The sequence below is a fragment of the Microplitis mediator genome, chromosome 6 (genome assembly GCF_029852145.1).
Source record: "Microplitis mediator isolate UGA2020A chromosome 6, iyMicMedi2.1, whole genome shotgun sequence".
NCBI lineage: Eukaryota > Metazoa > Arthropoda > Insecta > Hymenoptera > Braconidae > Microplitis > Microplitis mediator.
In genome coordinates this window covers 15,160,388-15,182,229 of record NC_079974.1, presented here as the reverse complement: position 1 = coordinate 15,182,229, position 21,842 = coordinate 15,160,388, and the positions used below count along the sequence as shown (strand labels likewise).

The window sequence follows — 21,842 nt, the reverse complement described above, 5'->3', positions numbered from 1 at the left end:
TCAATGTTTTTTTATTTTATTTTCATATCAATTGCACTCTAACAAATCAGAAGTGAATTCGGAGTGATTACGGATTTTATTCAAATCCGCATTCACTCCGATTAGGAGTTTTAATAAAAAAATAAACTCCCCTTTGGAGTAAATTTTACACCGAGGGATTAAAAAATAAACAGTCATCCGTTCCGCATTCACGCCGGATTTAATCCGCGTTCACTCCCAAAATGTTTTACATTGCAATGAAATTACAAATTTTAATCAGCCAGTTTTTAAATCAAACGAATTTCAGACCAATGTGAGATAATTAAAAATCATCGATTTCTTTCTTAGGAAGAAAACGTTTTATTTCTCTATTTATTTTCACTAAATTTTTTAAGTTGAATTCTAATTTATGTTATTGTTTAAGAAAAAGTTATAGTATATTCCCATTTATTTAATTTCTCTTCCCATAAGAGAAAATCAAAATTTTCTTCTCTTTAAACGGGACAGTAATTCAAAGTTACCGCGCATATGTGATCAATTTTTTATTTTATTTCAATCTGATCCGAATTCCACTTATTTGTTGTCAATTTCAAAATTGTTGTACGTAATTATAACTAATTAAATTACCAGTTGAATTATTCCGTACGCTGTCGGTCTGATATTGGCGCGCTTTTACAAGTCACAGATATTCAAATTTTAATTTTCGATGGAGGTTATGATGGAAGACAATGCGGTGGTAGCCTTCGCCTTTGGCTCAAGCAGCCAATGTCTTCATCCGAAATTGTCTTCTTTATAATTACACGTACTGTCAAAATTTATAATTTAATATAAATATATAATATATAAATTCAAATTTTTTAGTTGAATTTATTGAAACAATCAAATAAAATAAATGATAAATTTAAAATTTAAAAATAGTTGAGTCCATATAAAAATAACGGGAATAGTTGAAAAAAATATCCACCTGTTTTGAGAACAATTAACTTAAATCTACTGACATACCTAAGAAACGTTTTTCCAGAGCAAGGACCTGGAAAAATTAACGGCTCTTTGAGTCTCCATAAACCATTAAATAATTTAAACCTTTTCTTTCCTCAAAAGATAATTATTTAAAAAGAAAATAATGACAACAGTGATGAAACTGCAGTCTTGTGACAAAGCTACGAGGATAAACTTGAGTATTTGTTATGTAAAACTAAATATAAACGTTCAAAATATTGTGAAAACTTTTTTTATGTAACAGTTATTATATTTTTATTATCAAAATGACTTTCAAGTCTTTGTTTAATTGGGGGAGTTCTGGAGAATATGTAAAGGGCCCTCATGTTCCTCTTGAACGATGGCAAGGTGGCTGGGAACCTCCACATCACAGCCGTGGTCACGGTCATGGGTAAATATATTTGTTAATTAAGATACATAATAATTTATATATTTATATTTAATTATTGTCTTAGGCATCATCATGGCGGAGGTAAAGGTGGAAGCGGTGCTGCTTTGAGTGCTCTGGCACTTTTAGCTTTTTTGTTTTTTTTAAATTGTATGCAGGTAACTTTAAATATTTATAATAATTAAGTCATACCTCAAGATATTTTTAGTCATAAAAATTAATTACACTGTAAAAAATCGGGAGTGAATTCGGATTTTATTTAAATCCACATTTACTTCGATTCGCGGTTTTAATATTAAAATAAATTCCATTTCGGAGTGAATTTTATTCTGAACCGGAGTTTCGATATTAAAATAAGCTCAATCGCAGTGAATCTTACATGATACTGAAGTTAGCCCACGTCAAATAATTTTTTAATTTTTTTAAGAACGATATATTATAAAAAAATGAAATATTCAAAAAATTGCAACGCTTTGTTAATTTTCTACACATGCATATTTTTAGTTTTCTTTTTTTTTTTGTAATTTATTTGTTGAAAAAAAAATTCCGAAAATTGTTAATTATCTGCTTACTTCAGGATCATAATCTCACTCTGAGGAAAGTAAATAAATAGTCACCCGCTCCGCATTCACTCCGAATTTACTTCGGATTTAATCCACGTTCACTCTGCAAATTTTTTACAGTTAAATTCTTCTGAAAAATTTAAATTTGAATAAATTAATTATTTTAGCAATCATTGAACGAAAATAATGCAACAACACCATCAACGTCGTCAGGAACAACGGCGTTATTAGTCCGTGAAGAAGATGGACCCGTAGTAACTGAAGTTGAAAGAAAGTCACCAAAATTAGTAAAGATAAAACAATCGCTGTCTCCAAGAGACAAAAGGTCTCAGTTTGAAAAGGGCGACAAGCTGAAACTAAACTAAATCAATACTCTTAGTCCTTTTATTTTCACCCTCGTCATGACGCACTTGTCTGTCCAAGTAGAAAAAAAAATGACAATAATAATAATAATAATAATAATAAATAACTTACATTTTTTAAAATATCAATAAATAATTAACGCTCATAAACAAAGATTTTAATTTAATCGTGATACAATCACGAAACCTTTTGTATTTTATTTATTAATTCTTTTTTTTTTTTGGTTGATTCGATAGTCTTATTTACATAACATTAGAAACATTTAAATATTCTTTAATTCTCACAGTCGTAAGTCTTTAAAAATAATAATCATAAATGTTTATACATATATGTATTGCTAGGAGGCAGTCTCGTGTTCTTTCGCGCGGCGATTAAAAAAACCCTTTTTATTTATATTTTTTTTCCGGTTTGCGGGCTGGCGCTTTTTAAACGTCACGAAGACTCGGACAGGACCGGGTGAGGCCAATGATGGATTTATTATATATATATATATATATATATATATATATATTTATAGATATATATTTTATTTTGGTAAAGGATCCTCAAACTTTGTGATATTTTTTACTATACAAAATAATGTTCAACGAGGACCAATTAATAATAATAAGTATTTTTTTTCTCAAGTCCTTAGACCCTTCGATGGCCCAGGTATTGATACTTTTTGTTTTTTTTTAATTATTTATATCTTGCGACATAAATTTTCGAATATATATATAATGTGAATATATATATTTATTTTTTTATATATTTTAATCTTCATCTCAATAATTGGACCAATAAAAATAACCAAGTAATTAGAAACGCTCCAATTATTTATTTTTTCTCGTTTGTTTTTTTAGTGAAAGATAAATTAGTGACGTAAGTGACAAAATTATAATTTTATACTATCATGTATTTTAAATGATTTTTTGTTGAGTTTTATTTTTACTTTTATTTGTGTTTTGGTTAATGAGTGGACAAAGTAAACGGGTCGTCGAATAACGACAGGTACAATTTGAACGTCCAACAGGATTATCACTTAACGGAGTATTGTTATTATTATTGTTTTTTTTTTGTTTTTTTTTTTTTTTTTTTTTTAGTAGAATACATAATTAGTGGTAGGAAGCGAGAGTTGTCGACAAACTGAAGAATAAAAATAATAATTACTATATATATATTTTTTTTTTTTGTTTTTTGGTACCTTAAATATTTTTTGGATTCTAATATTTAATTTTAAATATTTTAAAATAAAAATTATATTTATTTTTATTCTTTAGTTATAATCGCCATCGCAGTCTCAGTTTTAATTAAATTACACCATAAATATTTTTTTTTTATAACCACACAGAAAAAAGGATTTCTTGGCGCAAAAAATTTTTTCTAGTCCCGAGAAAATTTTTTTCTTCACATCGAAAGAAATAGATAGTATTGGTTACTGTTCTGCGAAAAGAATATAAGGAAAAATACAGTTTAATATGACTGATTCATATTAGAACAGGAGTGTCATTGCTTAACATGTACTATTACTTTTTAAACAGTAACCAGTGCTGTGCTACACAGTACATGAAACATATGACTGGTTACTGTTAAAATAGTCGTCGTTCATAGGACAAGAGTATGCAAACCTCTCAGTACAGCTCTGGTTGCGGTATAGAATGCAAGAACTTACTAGTTAGTGACAGGAATGGTTACTTATATCTCGTAGATCTCATTAACATCCAGAACAGTACTCGGTCTTGTTCTAACATGAACTGTTATTAAATTCATATGTGTCTTTACTATTCTTGACACTACAGACACATATGAAGTTAGTAACAGTTCATGTCAGAACAGGACTGAGTACTGTTCTGGATGTTAATGAGATCTACAAGAACTAAGTAACCATTCTTCTCGCTACAGTCGAACTTCATTAACTTGGACAATTAGTCTACGGAGGAGCGGAAATTTCTTGGAATTTTCGAGTTAACGGATACCCCCTCTCCCTTAAAAACTAAACTATACGCATGTGCTCTTACATTTACATGAATGATGACATGTAAATATACGCAGACACATACAAATGTATAGCATTGGGTGGGAAACACCGTAGCTCATAGTGGGGATCAAGATTAAGGGGAAGTTCCGAGTTAATGGAGTTCGACTGTACATAGTAAGTGTTCGCATTCTTTACAGCAACAAGAGCTGTGCTGAGATCTTTGTATACACGGAAAAATTATTCTTGTTTAAAATGCTATGGTGTCATAGTAAAGCCGGACCATGGTGACCACCTTATGAACATTGAAATAAACAGATGTCAAAAATACCATGGTCATAGTAAAATTTACGACGATTATATCACAAATTACTGTAACTATCGTAAATTTTACTATGGTCGTAGTAATTTTTGCATGTGTTTATTTCAATTTCCGGCAGGTGATCAACGCAGTCCGGCTTTACTATGACATCATAGCATTTCAAACAATAATAATTTCTCCGTGTACTATTGAACTATGAACGACGACTATTTTAACAGTAACCAGTCATATGTTTTATGTACTGTGTAGCACAGCACTGGTTACTGTTTAAAAAGTAATAGTATATATACATGTTAAGCAATGACACTCCTGTTCTAATATGAATCAGTCATATTAAATTGTATTTTTTCCTATATTCTTCGTCGATTACTGCGCAGAACAGTAACCAGTACTATCTATTTTTTTTCGTATGAAGAAAAATATTTCTTGTGCCAAGAAAATTTTTTTTTTTGCGCACATGATGTTCAACATAAATCAAAGCATATAAATTCTAGACATGTGATTGTAGATATAATTGTAATTGTAATAATAGCAATTATTAATAATCGAAAAATTACATACTTTGATCTTAATGAATTGACAAATCTTACTGTATAGCCAGAATTTAATTAATTCGTATGAACACAGTGTAATTATTTTGTGTAGAAAATACATCTAAGAGGTAATGTGGGTGTGGGATGGATTAAAATTACTTTATTTTACCACCGAATTTAAAATAAAATAGTTTTCGTTGAGCAGAGAGGTCAAGTTTCATAATTTTTTTTTAGTACAATTATTTAATGAGAACTATATTTAACAAGTGATAATTCATTTTAATTTCCGTTCCGTAATTTGATTATATTTTTATTCAATTTAATTATCTTTCACAAGTTCACTCAATGACGCGTCGCTTCGTTAATTATTCCGATTGCGCCGATAAGTATTATCAGCTATCAGATAAATTGTCGTTAAATATCAAGAAATTTATATTTTTATTCATATATATATTTTTTGGATTCCGTTGGACTTTCTAAAGGCTTTGACGCGAATCGCGTTAATTAACTATTAACATCGCAAGTGGTCTCGTAATTACAATTAAATATTTTTTCTCTTATTTATTACGTAATAATAATAATAATAATTATTATTATTTTTATTGATAAATCCTTATAATTAATAAATAAAATTAAAATTTTTAGCCCACCGTAATCGATCGGTCTAAAAACTGAATTTTATTTTACACTGTAAAAAATCGGGAGTGAATCCGGCATGAATACGAATATTATTTCAATCCGGAGTTTTAAAAAAAATCACTCCGCACAAGGAGTGAATTGGGATTTTTTTTATTGACGGAGTGATTTCGGAATGACGCAGATTTTATTTCAACCGCATTCACTCAGGTCCGGAGTTTTAATACTTAAATAAATTTATATTTAATAAAAACAGCTGTTAATTAGAAACATAATAATTTTAATAAATAATTCATTCAGATATTAATAATTAAACTTAAAATACTATGTTTTTTATTTATAAAATTTTGTAATAACTCACTAAATTATAATTTCATATATATAATACATAGCGAAAATATTAAATTATTGAATAGCTATAGTGACATAGTTTTTATGGGAATATTTTATATTTCGGTACAGTATGAAATGTTATCTCGTGGTATGGTTGATGTAAGTCATAAGACAGTTTGTGACTCAATGGAATTTTATTTGTTCAAGTTTTATTATCAGCTGCTTGTAGTTTTTAAAAATCATTTCGAGTAAAAATATGGAAAAGGAGCTCGTAATTATTTCCGTACTCAATATAAATGTCAAAATATCAAAGACCTAAGCTCACTATGTATTAGTATTTTTTTTATAATTAATATTTTCCGAAACCTTCCTTCGGAGTGAAATTAACTCTGAAAGAATTAAATGGATAAAACTCAACCGCCCCGCGTTCACTCCGCAAATTTTTTACAGTGTGTTTATTACTTTTTCATGGGTTTTTTCTCGAGAATAAATATGTCGTTATTTTTTAAATTATTAAAGAATAAGCCAGCGAGATGAGGGTCAATCGATCGTTTGCTCGAGAAGTATAAATTTAAAATTAATTTAATGGTTGGAAATAGACGACGAAGTCTGGCTTGTGAACAAATTTTAAACTTCCTCTTGCAACAATAATTATAATAGTAACAATAATAAATAAATAAATAAATATAATAATAATAACACAAGCATCAAGTATTGATTATTACAACTCACTCACCCATTTCGCCATTTATTTTCCGGTAAATGTTCAAAGTTTTTATTATATTTTTCCTTCATATGTTTCGTTCTCTTCTCGTCACTCCGCTAACCCAATTTAATCATCAGAAACTTTTGTTCAAAAATAATATATTTTTTTACCAAATATTTCATTTATGTCATTAGATTTTTATCCATTTAAAGAACATAAAAATTCAGTGTGACTCAAAAGATCTAGGTCAGACTCATTATTTTACTTTTAAACGTCAAAAATAATGTCGAGTTTAGTAAACTGCTATTGAGACAGTGTGTATTCACAATCATAAAATCAATTCCCTGAAACTGTCACGGGTTTTTAGTTTAACACCGAAATAAATAAAATAAAAATAAATTTTCAGTTAATGTTTAAATCTTCTACAGATTAATATCGTCAGTCTCTTCCTGGGATATGATACTAGATCGATTTGATCCGACGTCAAGATCCATCGCGAAGGGTTTCATGGGTCCTAAGAGCGCTTGTGTCGCAATCGGATCCTCGTTAACGGGACTTAGATCCAGAGAGCTGTCACTGAAAGTAAAGAAAGAGACTTCTACGAATCATCCAGAGTGATCAAACAATACTAATTAATAAAACCCACCCTTATTAGCTATTATTAAATCGTACCACAATCCATTTACCTCACGATACTGGCACGATCACCCGAGCTCGTAGGAACTGTGCAATTATCGCCATTGCAAGCGCGCTCCCCATTGCTGCTGCTGCATGTTGACGAAGTTCGGGTTACAGAGGACCCGTGAGTCGCTGATGCCGACGAAATGCTGGCAGTAATTCCGGTATTTATGCTGGAACCAGCGGTTGGTTCTCTATGGGAAGCTCTTCTAGATTCTTCGTGACACTCGCATCGACATTCCTCTGGCTGGACGTAACTGTAACCAGCTTTGCTGTCTTCCTCTGGACGTGGTATCGTTTGGATCCTCTTGGGAGCTTTTCGGCGCTCAGGAATTTCTTCAAAATTAACCCAATTCGTTGGCCGAACGGCGGGTGCTCTGGGTGGCAGTGGTGGCGGTGGACTCGGTGACTTTCCCGCGGCTCTTTTGACAGCATCGGGTACCACGCGCTCGGCAAACTCACTAAATGTGTTCATCGAGTGCTTGCGTGGACTTTTTAATTTGAAACTGTCTTCCCGCGGCAACGAAATCTTCATTTTGTCAGCCCGTTTGTCGTCGTGTGATGTCTGCATAACGAATTCGTCGAGCAGAGTTGGATTAATGGGAGTTGTAGATCTCGGCCGCTCTATTGGGATCGTTCTTACTTCTTGCAGCCGCTGTTTTACTGGCAGCATTGGTACGGCGACACTCTTCTCCATGGGCAACGTCGTTGGCACGTAAGGAAGATCCTCTTCAAAACTTTCCTCATTAAACAAACCCTTTCTCTCGTCCGGTAACTCATCGCTAACAACTTTCACTACCTTATTTCTCACAAAATCAATTTCGGAATCACGCTCAGACTCGGAACTATTGTGATCTAAATCAGAAACTACACTCGGTGTCTTAACTAAACCATCTTGAGATTTAACCATAAGACTTTCAGATAATCTTTGAGTTGACTCTGAGGATTTATCAGTCTCTGGCGGCAACTTACAAGACGAGCTTTCAGTTCCGTTTACTTTATTTTTTTTATCACTTTCTGTTATTCTCAATTGACTTTCTTCATTTATCGACAGACCGTCGATTTCTATCCCCGATTTACTTTTATCACCATTTGATTTACTCTCGACAACTTTTGATTTACTTTCAACTCTTGACACACTCTCTTTGCTTTTCCTCTTTGGCTTGACGATGGGTTCACCAGCTACCCTGCTCTTGCTTTCAACGGAATCCCTACTCGAAACACTGACCGACTTAGCGTCGCTGGATTTCCCGACCTCCGCAGACCCAGGTCTTGACGGGACCTCAATGTGTTTTGCCGTTTGAATACTGACCCGCGAGTCCTTCGACGAACTCTTTGACAACTGGGAATCTTTCGACGTGCTCGGCCGCAGGGGACTCTGAACTTCCTCGCGACCCGTCGACTCAATCATCGCCTCAGTTCTTATCCTTATCCCCGAGCCCTGATGTTCGATCGATGCCTCAGTCACGATATTGCCTGTCCGTGGTTCGTTTTCGTACTCATCCAACAATTTTGTCGGCGTCTCAATGGGTATAGACACGCTCTCAGACGGCAAAGCCTCCTCATAATTTCTCGAGTCAGCATGCAAGCTTATAAAAATTGAATCTTCATTGCGACTGGGTCGATCCGCCTCGAATCTAAACTCGACATTCCCGATACTCTCCAGCGACGGATGACCCATTAGTTCATGGTCCGGAGTACTGCCTCCGTCATACTGAATACTTTTCTTCCTCTCACGTTTCTTGAAAATACTCAGCGTTGACGTAAAAACATTTTTATTCTTCGTACTTCCTTTATCAACAGACGTGCGCTCTCGGGATTTAGATCTACTTCTCAAGCTTTCCGTCGTATCTTTAATCTTAGATGTCAAGCTCCGTCGAGGCTTCGCGCTCGGCGTCGGCGAAGGTGACTCGGGACTCAATGCATTAACTTCCGTCCGCGTCTGTAGAAAAACAATCCCATAAAAAATAAAAAAACCAATTCATCTTACGGAATATACTTGAAAACTTACTTTGAATAAAGACGCAAAACTACTTTTTCTCGAAACCGATGAAGGACTTGGAGTTCTCGAACCTTCGAGTTCCCGAACTTTCTGATGCCGCGGGAGTTTCGGACTCCCACTGAGACTCCCGATGCTCGGAGTTGTCTGAACCACATCCTTAAAATTTTGAGCTTTTTTTCTCTTATCATTAAAGTCAAGCGTCACTGGCTTCTGTACCTCAACACCCGTTTTTACATCTCGTTCCTCAACTTTCTGCGGTTTCCTAATAATTGGAACCTATAAAAAAGCATAAACTTTTAATTAAACGCTTCACTTCTTTCTCAATTTTAATATTTTATTTTATTTTATATTTCATTTATTTAGTTTTTAAAAAACCAAACAAACGGATGACGTGAAACCAGCAGCAGAACATTAATTTTAATTTTAATAATCATCTCTATGAAACCAAAGAGCCGGGAGGTATATGAGAGAAAAAAAAACGTGCTGAGATGCCTGGATAAACTGGGATACAAAAAAAAAAATATAATAAAATAACAAAGAACAATTGCAAATAAAAACAAATGTATATACAAAGAAACGCACGTAATTTTTGTTTATAATTGTTTTAACTTTTTTTTATTTTTGTTTCATTTTTGTTGCTGTTAATTCTACAAACCTCAAGCCTTAACGAAGATAGCTGACTCCCTCATCACATCTACAAATATAATTAAAAAATACTCATGTGTGATCTACTTTATTGATCAGGACAGTAATTAACTACACGATTAAAGTTACTTCTATACATGGAAGAGATGACATGAATAAAGTTATTATTTAAATTTATGAATCCTAATTTATATAGAAATTTTTTTGATTGTCGAAAAATTTTAATTTAAATGCTAATTGATTAAATTGAAGACAGCGATAGGAAAATAAAAAAATAAAAAAAAATACCTCAATGTTGACCTTTTCCAAGACCCGCTTCGTGATCTCGACTTCACGTTTAAATATTTCTTTACGTTCTTCATACCCCCGTCTTCTTGGCTTATCCAGGGGATCAGGCTTTAGATTCCCGCCTACCATTGGCACCTTTATGCTCTCCGGAATAAGGGCTTTTGTCGTGTCAGCCTCCCGCTTCAGTAACATAATCTCCAAGTCTTCTGTCTCTGGTTTTGAAGTTTCAATCGATGTTTCCGCTAACGTGGGCTTGCTGCCACAGAATGACGTCTCTAGGAGACATTTGTGCGGACTGGGTGATCTAGAAATACAAGATGTCAGTATAAATTTATTTATTTAACACGATGGCAATTTAAAATTAATGTATACAAGGATAATAGTGTAAAATCCTTGGAATATTACCTGGAAGAGGTAGCAGAGACAACTGAGAGTCTTCCGGATACACCGGAGCCTTGACTCCCAACGGAAGACAGCCGTGACGTTCTGCCACTGATATTAAGTAAAATAATCTCGGAACAATTACTATCTTTACGTTCCCGTTCATGTTTCAAACTAATTCCACACTCTGATTGTGTGCCGTCTTCTTTTTTCCTTCGTGCTCTCTTTGAGTCTCTTTTAAGATCTTGAGCGTGAACTGGATCCTGCAAGTCCAGTTCCTCTGTAGACGATCGCAAATCCTGGGCATCTTCTTTGTAACCCAACGACAGAGTCGTTCCGGCTGGTGGCTCTGCTCCTATTCATTTTTTAGCTCTTATAAAATTCTATTTATGATAATTAATATCTCCAGGCTCCAGCAATTTTTTTATAAACTAAAAATAAATGAACCCAGACTACACGATTTCTTATTTAAGAACTAAAATAAAAATCAAGTTAATGCAATTTCTAAAAAAAAAAAAATCTTATATGCAATTTCTGTGCATTAAAAATCCATTTGAATATTAAAATCCTATTGATTTTCTTTCTGGATTACATAATATCAAAGTTTACAGTAAAAACATCTGAGTTATTTTTAAAATCTGGCATAATTCATGATAAAAAAGATAAGATTTAATTCCCAAGGATTAAAAATACGGGTTTAAGTCATCTTTACTTTTTACTGAATGACTTTTTACCCAAAAGTTTTTTAATTTATGACTCCGTAGTCGTAATTGCTGTCGCTTGTCTCATCCAATACAGTCGACTACCCGTTATAAACATCTTCCTCTCAATCAGCAGGTACCGAGTCCAAACAGCCCCCATTTAACCACTTTTTTGAGTTTCGTACCAGAAATCCCGTTATAAGCCGCCGTTAAAATTCTCTAAATTATAAACTAACTATAGGAAAACATATCAAAATTAATTATGAAAATTTACTATCGATGTTTCGCAGATGATAATTTAATCAATATTAAGTAAAATATAATTTATTGTTGATAATTGTAATCATTAATTACAATTGAAGCTTCTGTTGCAATTTACAAGTTTTATTGAGCATTATGTTGATCAATAACAACAATTATTATTATTATTATTACTGTAATTAATACCGCTGTCATTATAATTTTTTCCTTTAAAATTATTATTAGGGTAAAAAGATAAGTATTTATTTTAGCGCTATAAGCACTAGAAAAATCGGGATACTGACGTATGTAACAAACCGTACATATGACATTTAAAATTATATAAAATGAAACAGGCTTATAACGAGTAGTCGAGAAGAAAACTAAACGCATGGTAGCGGGAGATTGAAATTCCAAGAAAAATTTCCCCTACGTCCCCTAGACCAGGCTTATGACGGGTAGTCGACTGTAATTAAAAATGTTTTTTTAACAAACTGACCTGCCAGTAATTCTCTCTCGGGAGAAGATTCTCTTGAGTTGTTACTGTCCTCATGATGGGATGAACTGCTGGCCCGACTGATGTCAATCCTCGGGGTGCTGGGAGTCTTGAGTGAGCTACCAGGTGTTATAGGAGTCGTCACCTCAATAATCCCCGGCATTCGTGCTGTTGTCGATTCTCCCTGCATTACAATTTAAAGAATAATTCCTCAATTCCACATTTGGCTCTGCTACAAACTCCTCCCTTTATCGCCCTCTCCCTTTCCCTCTCCCTCTCTTTATATTTTCTCTCTTTATTTTTTTTCAATTTTGTCCCTGCGTTCTTTTTATGCTATAAAGATTTATAGATTTATTTATTAAACTTTTTATCCTTGGACGATCGACCGACGAGTTTGACGGAAATTTTTTATTACAATATGTACATATTTGTCTCTCCGACGTGTTATTATTTATGGATTAAACTCTCGATTTTTTTCCGATTTCGTCTACGACATCACGGCGAATTTTTTAGGCGACTGGTAGAAGTGATTGCCAGTGAGGACTTGATACATTTTGTGTGTGTTAGTTTTTTTTTTGTAGCTTTAACTCACGTTTTCCACCTCGTCGGACAAATCCTCGAACGATGCGATCGGCGCCGGTCCCAGCTTCCTCTGATGACTGCTTGGCAATCTTGACGCCATTCTCAATTCGTCACTTTAATTATTCTAAAAGTAATAATAGAAGAAAAAAATTTTAATTACTTAAATATTCTTAATTATTACGTAATTATCTTCTAAATTTAAAACATGCAATCTATTTTTTTTTTTTTTAAATATACCCGCTAAGAAAATTCAATAAATTTTTTATCATAATTATCCTCACACTAGACAAATAATTTTAAGAATTTTAATGCTAGGGAATGACTTTAATATCTCATGCGGAATTTTATAAATTACGTTACACTGGAGAGTAAATAATTCCTTAATTAAAAATTTCTATTAAATATAAACACTAAATGCATTTTTATTAAAGTGCTTCGATGAAAAAACCTTTAATTAAATTTTTTTACTACATTTTTAAACTTTCCTTCCACTAATACACTTATTTTTCTACCCAATGTTCAATTTACGAGGAATTTAATACTTGATAAACTTCGATAAGTAATTAGACATTTACTAACTATTTTTTTATTAAATAAAATTTTTGATGAAACGGGAAAAAATTGCATCTAAAAAAAAAATTTATTAATTGACATCTATGGATAATTATAAAAAAAAATGGATAACAGCAAAAATCATCAGACATTTGAATAAATAAATTTAAACTACTTGAAACACAATCGATACTGTTATACAACGAACTAGTCTCTTGATAATTACAAGAGATTTCAAAGCATCAATCGTATTAGCACCTGAAATATCACATCCGAAGGTCGCCTTACTAATTACTCATCCATAAAAAAAAAGGTTGGAAAATCCAAAAGTACACACCTCAATCGCTCATTTTATTTTTAATTATTACTTTTATTTTATAATATTTATTGATTTTTTTTATCATGAATTTTTTATTAAACTTATAAATTATCAATTCATAATTCTAAAATTAGCAAACAATCAACAATTTTTGAATTTTTTTTTCAGCAATTTAATTTAAAAAAAAAAAAACTAAAAACATGCACGTGTAGAAAATTTAAAAAACCATAAGTGCAATTTTTAGAAGTCTTTTTTTTTTTTTTTAAATTTATGGTTTCATAAAATATCAAAAAATTATTAGACGTCGGCTAATTTCAGTGTCATATCAATTCGATTTTTTTTTTTAAATATCCCGCCATTTTGTCTTAGATGGCGCTCTTTTTTTTTCAAACCTATACTGTTACTTGAGTGCAGCTGCCAGTAGTTGATGGAGAGAAAAAATGGCAAAAATAATGACAGTAAAAATAAAAAAATGGCAGCTAAATTTTCCGTGAGTAATCAGTTTTACGTTTTTAATTAATTACAATTAAATTAAGAGGATTTAGATAAGGGTTCTTGTGATAAAAAATACAAAAACAATAAAATAAAGTTAGGCCGATTAATTGTGTCTATCGAGAGTTATCGTGTTTACGAAATTTTATACGTAACAATTGACAGCACTGGTTTCTTAAGTTAAAATAATTTATTTTAAACTAATAAAATAATGAATCGACTTGATATTAGGTTCAAATTGTTCCTATAAATTCTCTCTATGATAGTATATAATTCGATTCATTTTGGTGTAATTAAAAGAGTGTAGAAATATTTTTGTGTGAGTAAAATAGTCGGAAAAAAGAACCGTTCATAAGCATCCTCAGTGCTTTCGCGCTTGAGGTGTGCAAAAATAGTAAATTTATATACCTAAACTACTTATTTTTGAAAATAATTCGACTTTAGACAATTATGCAAAATTACTCATTTAATTTTATGAGTGTGAATGTAGCAGACATCAGACAAACTTAAAATTATTAATAAATAGAGTAAATAATTAATAAAATAAAATTTTAAAAAATGCGCATTTAAAAAACTTGAAATTAATAAGTGCATTTTTTATAAATATTATTTTTTTAATTATTTACCCTATTTCTTTATAATTTTAAATTTGTCTGATGTCTGCTACATTCACACTCATTTATTTTTTATATAAAAAATTAAAAAGTTCTTGTTTGGAAAAAACTTTCCTCGGTTTTAGTTTGCAAAAATTTTGAAGAGGAAAGCAAAAGCTCAAGCTTTATTTCAAAATTAAAAATTCAAGAATTAAATTTTTTTTTATTTGTTTTTTTTTTTTGTTCCAAATAGCTGTTGTTTCAATTACAATCAAAATGAAACGACTGACAAAAAAATAACAATTAAAATTTGAATATAAAATATATAAAAATTTAATTATTTATGTTGTTTTCATTGTTGAATGTCAATTGAATATTTATTACAATTGTCACATTATTGAGATATGATAACAAATATATAAAGATATTTTTTGTACCTCAATTTTTCAACGGATATATGAGACCTTACTGCATAATTACTCCACTTTATTACCACTAAATATCAATAATTACTCTAAACTTCTAAACAGAATCTGACTTCAATTACAAAATTTACCAGTTTAAATTAACGCTGAAAGGTCTAAAGCTAAAAAAAAAATGTTAAAGCATTTTTTTGAACCCGACATCCCTAGAACCTCGGCGTAAAATATAAAATATAATTTAACTTTAAGTACACTAAGTAATATGAACACCTATTATTTTTATCTTTTTGTTAAAAAATTCTTGTCTCTCTTCTAGACTTATTTTATAATTAATTACACGCTCACTACTATTTTTTTTTCATTAAAAAATATGAAAGGACACTAATAATATAGAAAAGATAACTTGAGACACTATTGTTGTTATTTTTTTTTTTTAAACGTATACATTTACATTGTTACTTTTTGTATATTAATCCTCGAGACTTCGCGAAACATGGAAAAGCTCAACACTTGACTAAAACTCACTAAGATAAGAATGAAAAATAAGACAATAGAAAAAATTACGAAAACAAAATACAAAGTACAAGAAACAAAGCTCAAACAATTAAGTACCAACGTGGTATTTAAATTTTCTCACGTAAAGCTATGTTATATATATATTAGGGTGTATCAAAAAATAGAGGACGCTCATCGCAATTTTCTATTTCTCATTTAAATAACTTGGGAAAAAAAAAATTTTAAGCTTGGAATTTTATACCTCGGCATTTGCTGATTGTACAGATAAGCTCAGGATCTATTTTTGTGGGAAATTTAACCCTCTACAAAAGAAGTTTCTTATCCATTTTGATAAATCCATCTGTTCAAAAGTTATTGGGGCTTGAAGTCAAATGTATAGTAAGTTTCGAGATCTTTTTACTTTTTCGAGGAAACTATCAGACTTATCACAAAATGTTATGGAATCTCTTTTGTAGACAATTTTATTCCCTACAAATTATCTCTGATAAAGTTTTTTAAAATTCCGCATCGTTTTCTAGTTATTTCCATTTTAATGTCAAGCTCTTGAAATCGATCAGAACACTATTTTTTTTAAGAGCTTGACATTAATATGGTAATAACTAGAAAGTTATGCGGAATTTGAAAAAACTTTATCAAAGATAATTTGTAGAGAATAAATTGTCTACAAAATAGATTCTGTGACATTTTGTGATAAGTCTGATAGTTTCCTCGAAAAAGTAAAAAGATCTCGAAACTTACTATACATTTGACTTCAAGCCTCAAGAACTTTTGAACAGAAGGATTTATAAAAAATGGATAAGAAACTTCTTTTGTAGAGCGTTAAAGTCCCTCCAAATATATATCCTGAGTTTATCTGTACAATGAGTCATTGCTCATAAAATAATTTAAATTTTTGCTAGAAGTAAATAGAACTCACACGAATTAACAAGACAATTGTTTTAGTTACTTTAAAAAATTAAGCTCACCATTAAAGAAAAATTAAATATTTGAAATCTGCTCAGAATTTTTCAGATTCAAATCAAATAATTCGAAAAGTCACGAATAATTTAAATTATTCAATTCGATTCAAATACGATTCGCACACCTCTAATGTATATATATTAAACTATTTTTGTTAAATGTTAAATGAAGACCGACTACTTACAACACATTTCGTTAGCGTTTTAAAATTCTACTGTGCACTAAACAGTTTTCTAATAATAGTAACAAGTACATATATATTTATATATATCTATATTATGTAAAAGTAGCAACGAAAAATGTTTGATTAAACATGAACGGAAACATAAAAGTTTGAACGCACGCGCTTGCTGTTCTTTCTCATCTGAACTGATTTTTTTTTTTCTATATATATATATTTAATATTTATATTTCATTATATGTACAGTGTAGCTACTATATAATATTTACATTACTTCAAGTATCGCGAAGGGATATAAAAGCTTGCAGAGAACTTTGACGTTATATATTCTAGAATATTGAATAGAATTTTTTTTCTTTTTTTGTGAAAACAGAAAAATAAAAAAAAATAAATTAATATAATTGAATAGAAAAATATAATAATGGAAAAAGTAGAGGAAGAAGAATGAAATAAAAATAAATGTCTTGAGATACTTTTAAAGTCTTGATTACGAATTCCCGGCGATAGTTGAGACAGTTGAAAACAATATAAAGGAGAAAGTTTTATATCATTAATTAAAATCTTAATTAATTATTAAATGAAGCGATTTTGATGATTCTTGAGAGCTTTTCACCGATGACTAAATTCAATTACTTTATTAAATAAATATTTTATGAAAATAATTATTGTATAAAGAAAAAATTTTAAAAGTATTCACTGCCGTGATTTTAAAATTTTAAATTTCAAAGTAAAAATTTTAAAAAATTCAAAAATCGCGGCAATGTACGATTTGAATTTCAAATGCTCTCATTTTTTAAATTAAAAAATAATATTCTTGTACTTCAGGTCCAGAGTAAAATAAAATTTTTTTAATATGTATGCAATAAGTAATTCAACATTCAATTCAAAACATTTTCAATAACAATAATTGTTTACTTTCGTATGTTCAAAAGTTACAGAAAAAGTTTTAAATTGTCTTACATTTTTATGTCTAATGTTTACTGAGGAAAGTAAATTTTAGTTGCTAGTAAATATTACGATTTAAATAAACATGTTATTGTAGCGATGAAATATTTTTAAAAATAAAATATACAATCATTAATCGTAAAACATTAATTAAATAACTATGCTCAGAAAAAAAGGATTTCTTGACGTAAAATATTTTTACTCGCCCTAAGAATATTTTTACTCATCCCAAGAAATTTTCTGAATTATGAATTGAAAACAAAATTTCCTTGGGACGAGAAAAAATTTTGTTGAGGCTCGAAATTTTTTTTTTTTAGTGCGCATTTGATTTTTGATATATGAATCATATATTTCAAATTGTTTAATTTCATTTGTAATGATTTTATAATCAAATTGTCAATGGCTATCGACATATCGCGATCGATTTTATGACACACACACATACAGTCGCACACAAAAGGACCACGAAAAAAAATCTATTGGCCTCGTTTGTTAGCGGAAATAGGAAAAAAATAAATCAAATTGACAATTTGAATACTATTAGATCCCTGATTTTTTTTTAAATTTGTGCATTGAAAAACTGTCAAACTTGACCGAACAAAAGTCAAGAATGAGAATAAGAATAAGAAGCCTCGATACTTCTTATCTTTCATTTTTTTATAAAACTTTTAGAGAATTTACAAGAAAGGTCATGCAAAGCAATAAAAAAGTTGCCAAAAGGTCGCGGGGCTCTGTGTTACAGGTACGGAATCTAACGTCAATAATCTTCGTTCTCCCGTACGTTCTATATCAAGTTTAAAATTTTTAAATTATATAAACTTGGAAAACTAATATAAAAAAAATGTAAATAGAGAAATTTTATATGTTAATGCACTTTTTTATTGACTCAATTTTTTTTAGACTAAATTTTCCTTTTTTACTTTTCATAAAAATATAAAATCATTGATTTAAATTTCAATTTAACTATAACTTGATTAATACCCAATTTAAAATATATCACATGATATTAATTTTATATAGATTTTGAATACACTGCACTGTCAAAAATTTGGGGAATGAACGTGATTTAAATCCGGAGTAAATGCGGAGCAGATGACTGTTTATTTATTTAATCCCCTCGGAGTGAAATTTACTCCAGGGAGTTGATTTCAATATTAAAACTCTGAATCGGAGTAAATGCGGATTTAAATAAAATTCAAATCACTCCGATGAAAAGACAAACTCTCATTTTTGTAAAAACACCGAAACTCCGAGCTACAGAGAGAATTCGAATTCACTCCGTTACTCGGACTTCCGGAGTTTAAAAAAAAATCACTTCACATACGGAGTTTTTTTTAGCGGAAATATTTCGGAGTGACGTAAATTTTATTTAAATCCCCATCTACTCCGATCTGGAGTTTTAAGGTTAAAATAAACTCCCCGTCAAAGTGAATTTTACTCCAAGGAAATCCAATAAAAAAAAATCTCTACTCCGCATTTACTCCAAATATAATCCGCGTTCACTCCGAAAATTTTTGTCACTGTAAAGTATATATACACAATATATATGTACAAATAATTGAAAAAAACTATCGTGATATTATTTTAAAAACAAAATTTCCGAAAATAATTTACCGACTTTTATTTCATGAATCCGGACTGCAATAATAGCAGACTACTATACTGCAAAACTAAAGTTTCAAATTTTCATATGCCCCTTTTTACCCATAGGTCTTCTCTCTTTTTTGATTGGTCCGTTAGTCCCTGATGGTTTTGCATCAACCAGACAAAATTCAATAGAACAATTGAATTTAAATTTGCAGTCAATTTTGTTTAAAACAATTAAATTCAACAACTAGTACACTTGGTAAATTTAATAAAATTATTATTTATATAATTAGTTTTGATTGTTACCTGAACAACAATTAAATTTAAATGTCACATTCAATTTTATCTGTTTCCGACTGCTATTTCAGACTAAAAAAGCTAATCAGCTGCCAGACCCGGGATAAAAAAGGCTTAAGTCATTTAATTATTAAAAATTGCATATAAAAATTACCCTATTATTTTTAAATGCTTCATCACAACAACAACAAAAATAATAATAATATTTTTAAAACAAAAATAAGCAGCTTATTTATTATTTTATATTTAAAAAAAAATTACCGTCAAATTTTTAAATACAAAACAAATTTACTAATCACTTTTAATATTAATTAAAAAATTAAACTAGTGCACGCGCCTATTAAATTATTATTTAAAAAATAATTAAAAAGATTAACCAGAATTATATGCATACACAAAGTGGTTGTCTATTAATTATAGTGAGCTAGAGAATTTAATAGGATTAATTGTCCTTGAAAAATCTCGAGTTAAATTTTGAGATTATAAATAACGTCGTAAAAAAAGAAAAAAAAACTAAGAGTATAAAATAAATAAAAATCAATGGATTTATCCAAGAAGAAAAAGCAGAAACTCCGAGGCATATATAGGAAATAGCCTCCAGTCGACCTGAATCCTGGCTCGTGACGTCGATCGTCATGACCTGACCGAAGTGTAAATGAGGTCAGTCAACCAAGACGACGACGATGTCGACATCGACAACTCAATTTCCATATCCGACGATATTGTAATCGATCTTACGATTAATACATTTGGCCCACGTTAATCAAACGTAATTTAAAATTACCTATATATATAAAAAAATATATAACAGCGTTTACGTGGATTGTTAATCATACAGGATAACAGATGCCTGACGAAGGCTGTCAACTTCTCGCGCCACCCTTGACTTAAAATCCACCCGTACCGTGTAAGCGTGACATCAAGAGGGTTCACACGCGAGGAAACATTCAGTTGTGATATGATACCTTGGTCAGCATTCGCGCCTGCTCATTCTACTCATATTCTACATGCATACGTATTCCTTTGGGAGTCCTTGTAAAAATAAGTATCAAAGGACTACTTTTAAATCCAGAGAAACGAATCCCTCAAACCAAGAAAACAATAAAATCTATTCGACCAATGAAATTATCGAAATATATAAATAAATAAACAGACAAACAGTTGAAATAATAGTATTTAAATACAATGTTAAAGTAAAAACATAAATTAGTGTACAGAGATTAAACTTACCCTCGTTAATTCTCCCTTCCTGGTGCACTTTAAATCGATCGGCTATTCCATGCCTTCCATGTGTGCATCGACAAACGACTCACGGCTCGCCCTAATAGCTGTCGCAGACTCAATCTGTCTTTTTTGTATGTTTTATTTTATAAATTATTATTATCTCTTATCCAACAACGTCCTCGTTTACGTTATTATCGCAAAATACTGTGCGATCTAGTCTGTTCATATATAAGCGAGTCTTCACAATTAGCTCCAGTTACAAAAAAATAATTTATGATTATGATTACTAACGACAATCAATGCCGTTCAATATCATTTAGATAAATTATTTTAAACAAATATATCAGTGGATTTAAAAAAAAAATATAAGAGAGTATGAAAGCCCCAGGCCCCACTCCCCTCTCACACGACCACTCTATTTACATTTTTACGAGGACCAGAGACTCATCATCAGGCACTTGGGCATCAGCACTTTCCTCCGACTAAACGACGCGCGAGTACCCTCGGTGGTAACTCCGCACACGTCACTCTCTCGCACGCTGCTCGTACGCGACTGGAAAAAAAGTAAAGCGAGGGTGTAGTAAAGCATGTACATATATATATATATATATATATAGAATGAATGTATAGGGTGGTTGGTCATGGAGTCGACGCGCAAGCTAAACCAGCACGACGTTATTCTATATTGGACATTTTATCAGCCGTGAGCTCGAATGTGGCGCCAGTGGTTGAAGCTCGACAATCGATCCGGATATACTTACCCTCGTAGCTCGTGGTATTTTTCAAGGGGTGATGATAATGCTCTAGCGAAAGCTACCATACTATCTAAACCATCGCCTGACGTTATGTGACAACGTACTACTATTACGCAAGGGAGCCATACACTCCAGTACACTTTGCTAGCCTGAATATTCATAAAAAAAAATTTATTTATCATCATTATCATTATCATTATCACTATCACT

At 31.0% G+C, this 21,842-nt stretch overlaps 2 protein-coding genes across 8 annotated transcripts; one reads left to right on the top strand and one right to left on the bottom strand.

Moving 5' to 3' along the window:
- Nucleotides 1–647: 647 nt before the first annotated feature.
- LOC130669703 (uncharacterized) lies at nt 648–2,432 on the top strand. The gene is made up of 3 exons (XM_057472732.1): nt 648–1,369; nt 1,434–1,524; nt 2,097–2,432. Exons 1-3 carry the CDS (start codon nt 1,245–1,247, stop codon nt 2,292–2,294), a joined length of 414 nt encoding a protein of 137 aa, XP_057328715.1. The 5' UTR covers nt 648–1,244; the 3' UTR covers nt 2,295–2,432.
- An 892-nt stretch (nt 2,433–3,324) lies between these two features.
- Nucleotides 3,325–21,784, bottom strand: LOC130669698 (uncharacterized). Of its 7 annotated transcripts, none has more exons than XR_008990234.1 (9): nt 20,884–21,784; nt 12,800–12,913; nt 12,211–12,391; nt 10,795–11,125; nt 10,390–10,693; nt 9,466–9,732; nt 7,463–9,396; nt 4,180–7,352; nt 3,325–3,981 (listed from the first exon to the last, which is right to left on the bottom strand). XR_008990234.1 is itself a non-coding variant. In XM_057472718.1 (9 exons), exons 3-9 carry the CDS (start codon nt 12,887–12,889, stop codon nt 7,199–7,201), a joined length of 3,261 nt encoding a protein of 1,086 aa, XP_057328701.1. In that variant the 5' UTR covers nt 12,890–12,913; nt 20,884–21,430; nt 21,639–21,784; the 3' UTR covers nt 3,325–7,198. The 7 variants fall into 7 exon arrangements, 6 of the variants coding, with proteins under 6 accessions (XP_057328701.1, XP_057328702.1, XP_057328703.1 ...); XM_057472718.1 differs by having other exon boundaries at nt 3,325–7,352; nt 20,884–21,430; nt 21,639–21,784; XM_057472719.1 differs by lacking the exon at nt 3,325–3,981 and having other exon boundaries at nt 7,213–7,374.
- Between the last annotated feature and the right edge of the window lie 58 nt (nt 21,785–21,842).

Bases quoted from the DNA above. Each gene is read 5' to 3' on its own strand.
- LOC130669703 (XM_057472732.1), top strand. From the start codon at position 1,245: ATGACTTTCAAGTCTTTGTTTAATTGGGGGAGTTCTGGAGAATATGTA. The intron at 1,370-1,433 runs GTAAATATATTT...TTATTGTCTTAG, and splicing joins AGCCGTGGTCACGGTCATGG to GCATCATCATGGCGGAGGTA. The intron at 1,525-2,096 runs GTAACTTTAAAT...TAATTATTTTAG, and splicing joins TTTTTTTAAATTGTATGCAG to CAATCATTGAACGAAAATAA.
- LOC130669698 (XM_057472718.1), bottom strand. From the start codon at position 12,889: ATGGCGTCAAGATTGCCAAGCAGTCATCAGAGGAAGCTGGGACCGGCG. The intron at 11,126-12,210 runs GTCAGTTTGTTA...AAAAATGAATAG, and splicing joins CGAGAGAGAATTACTGGCAG to GAGCAGAGCCACCAGCCGGA. The intron at 7,353-7,462 runs GTAAATGGATTG...CTTTACTTTCAG, and splicing joins GATCGTGCCAGTATCGTGAG to TGACAGCTCTCTGGATCTAA.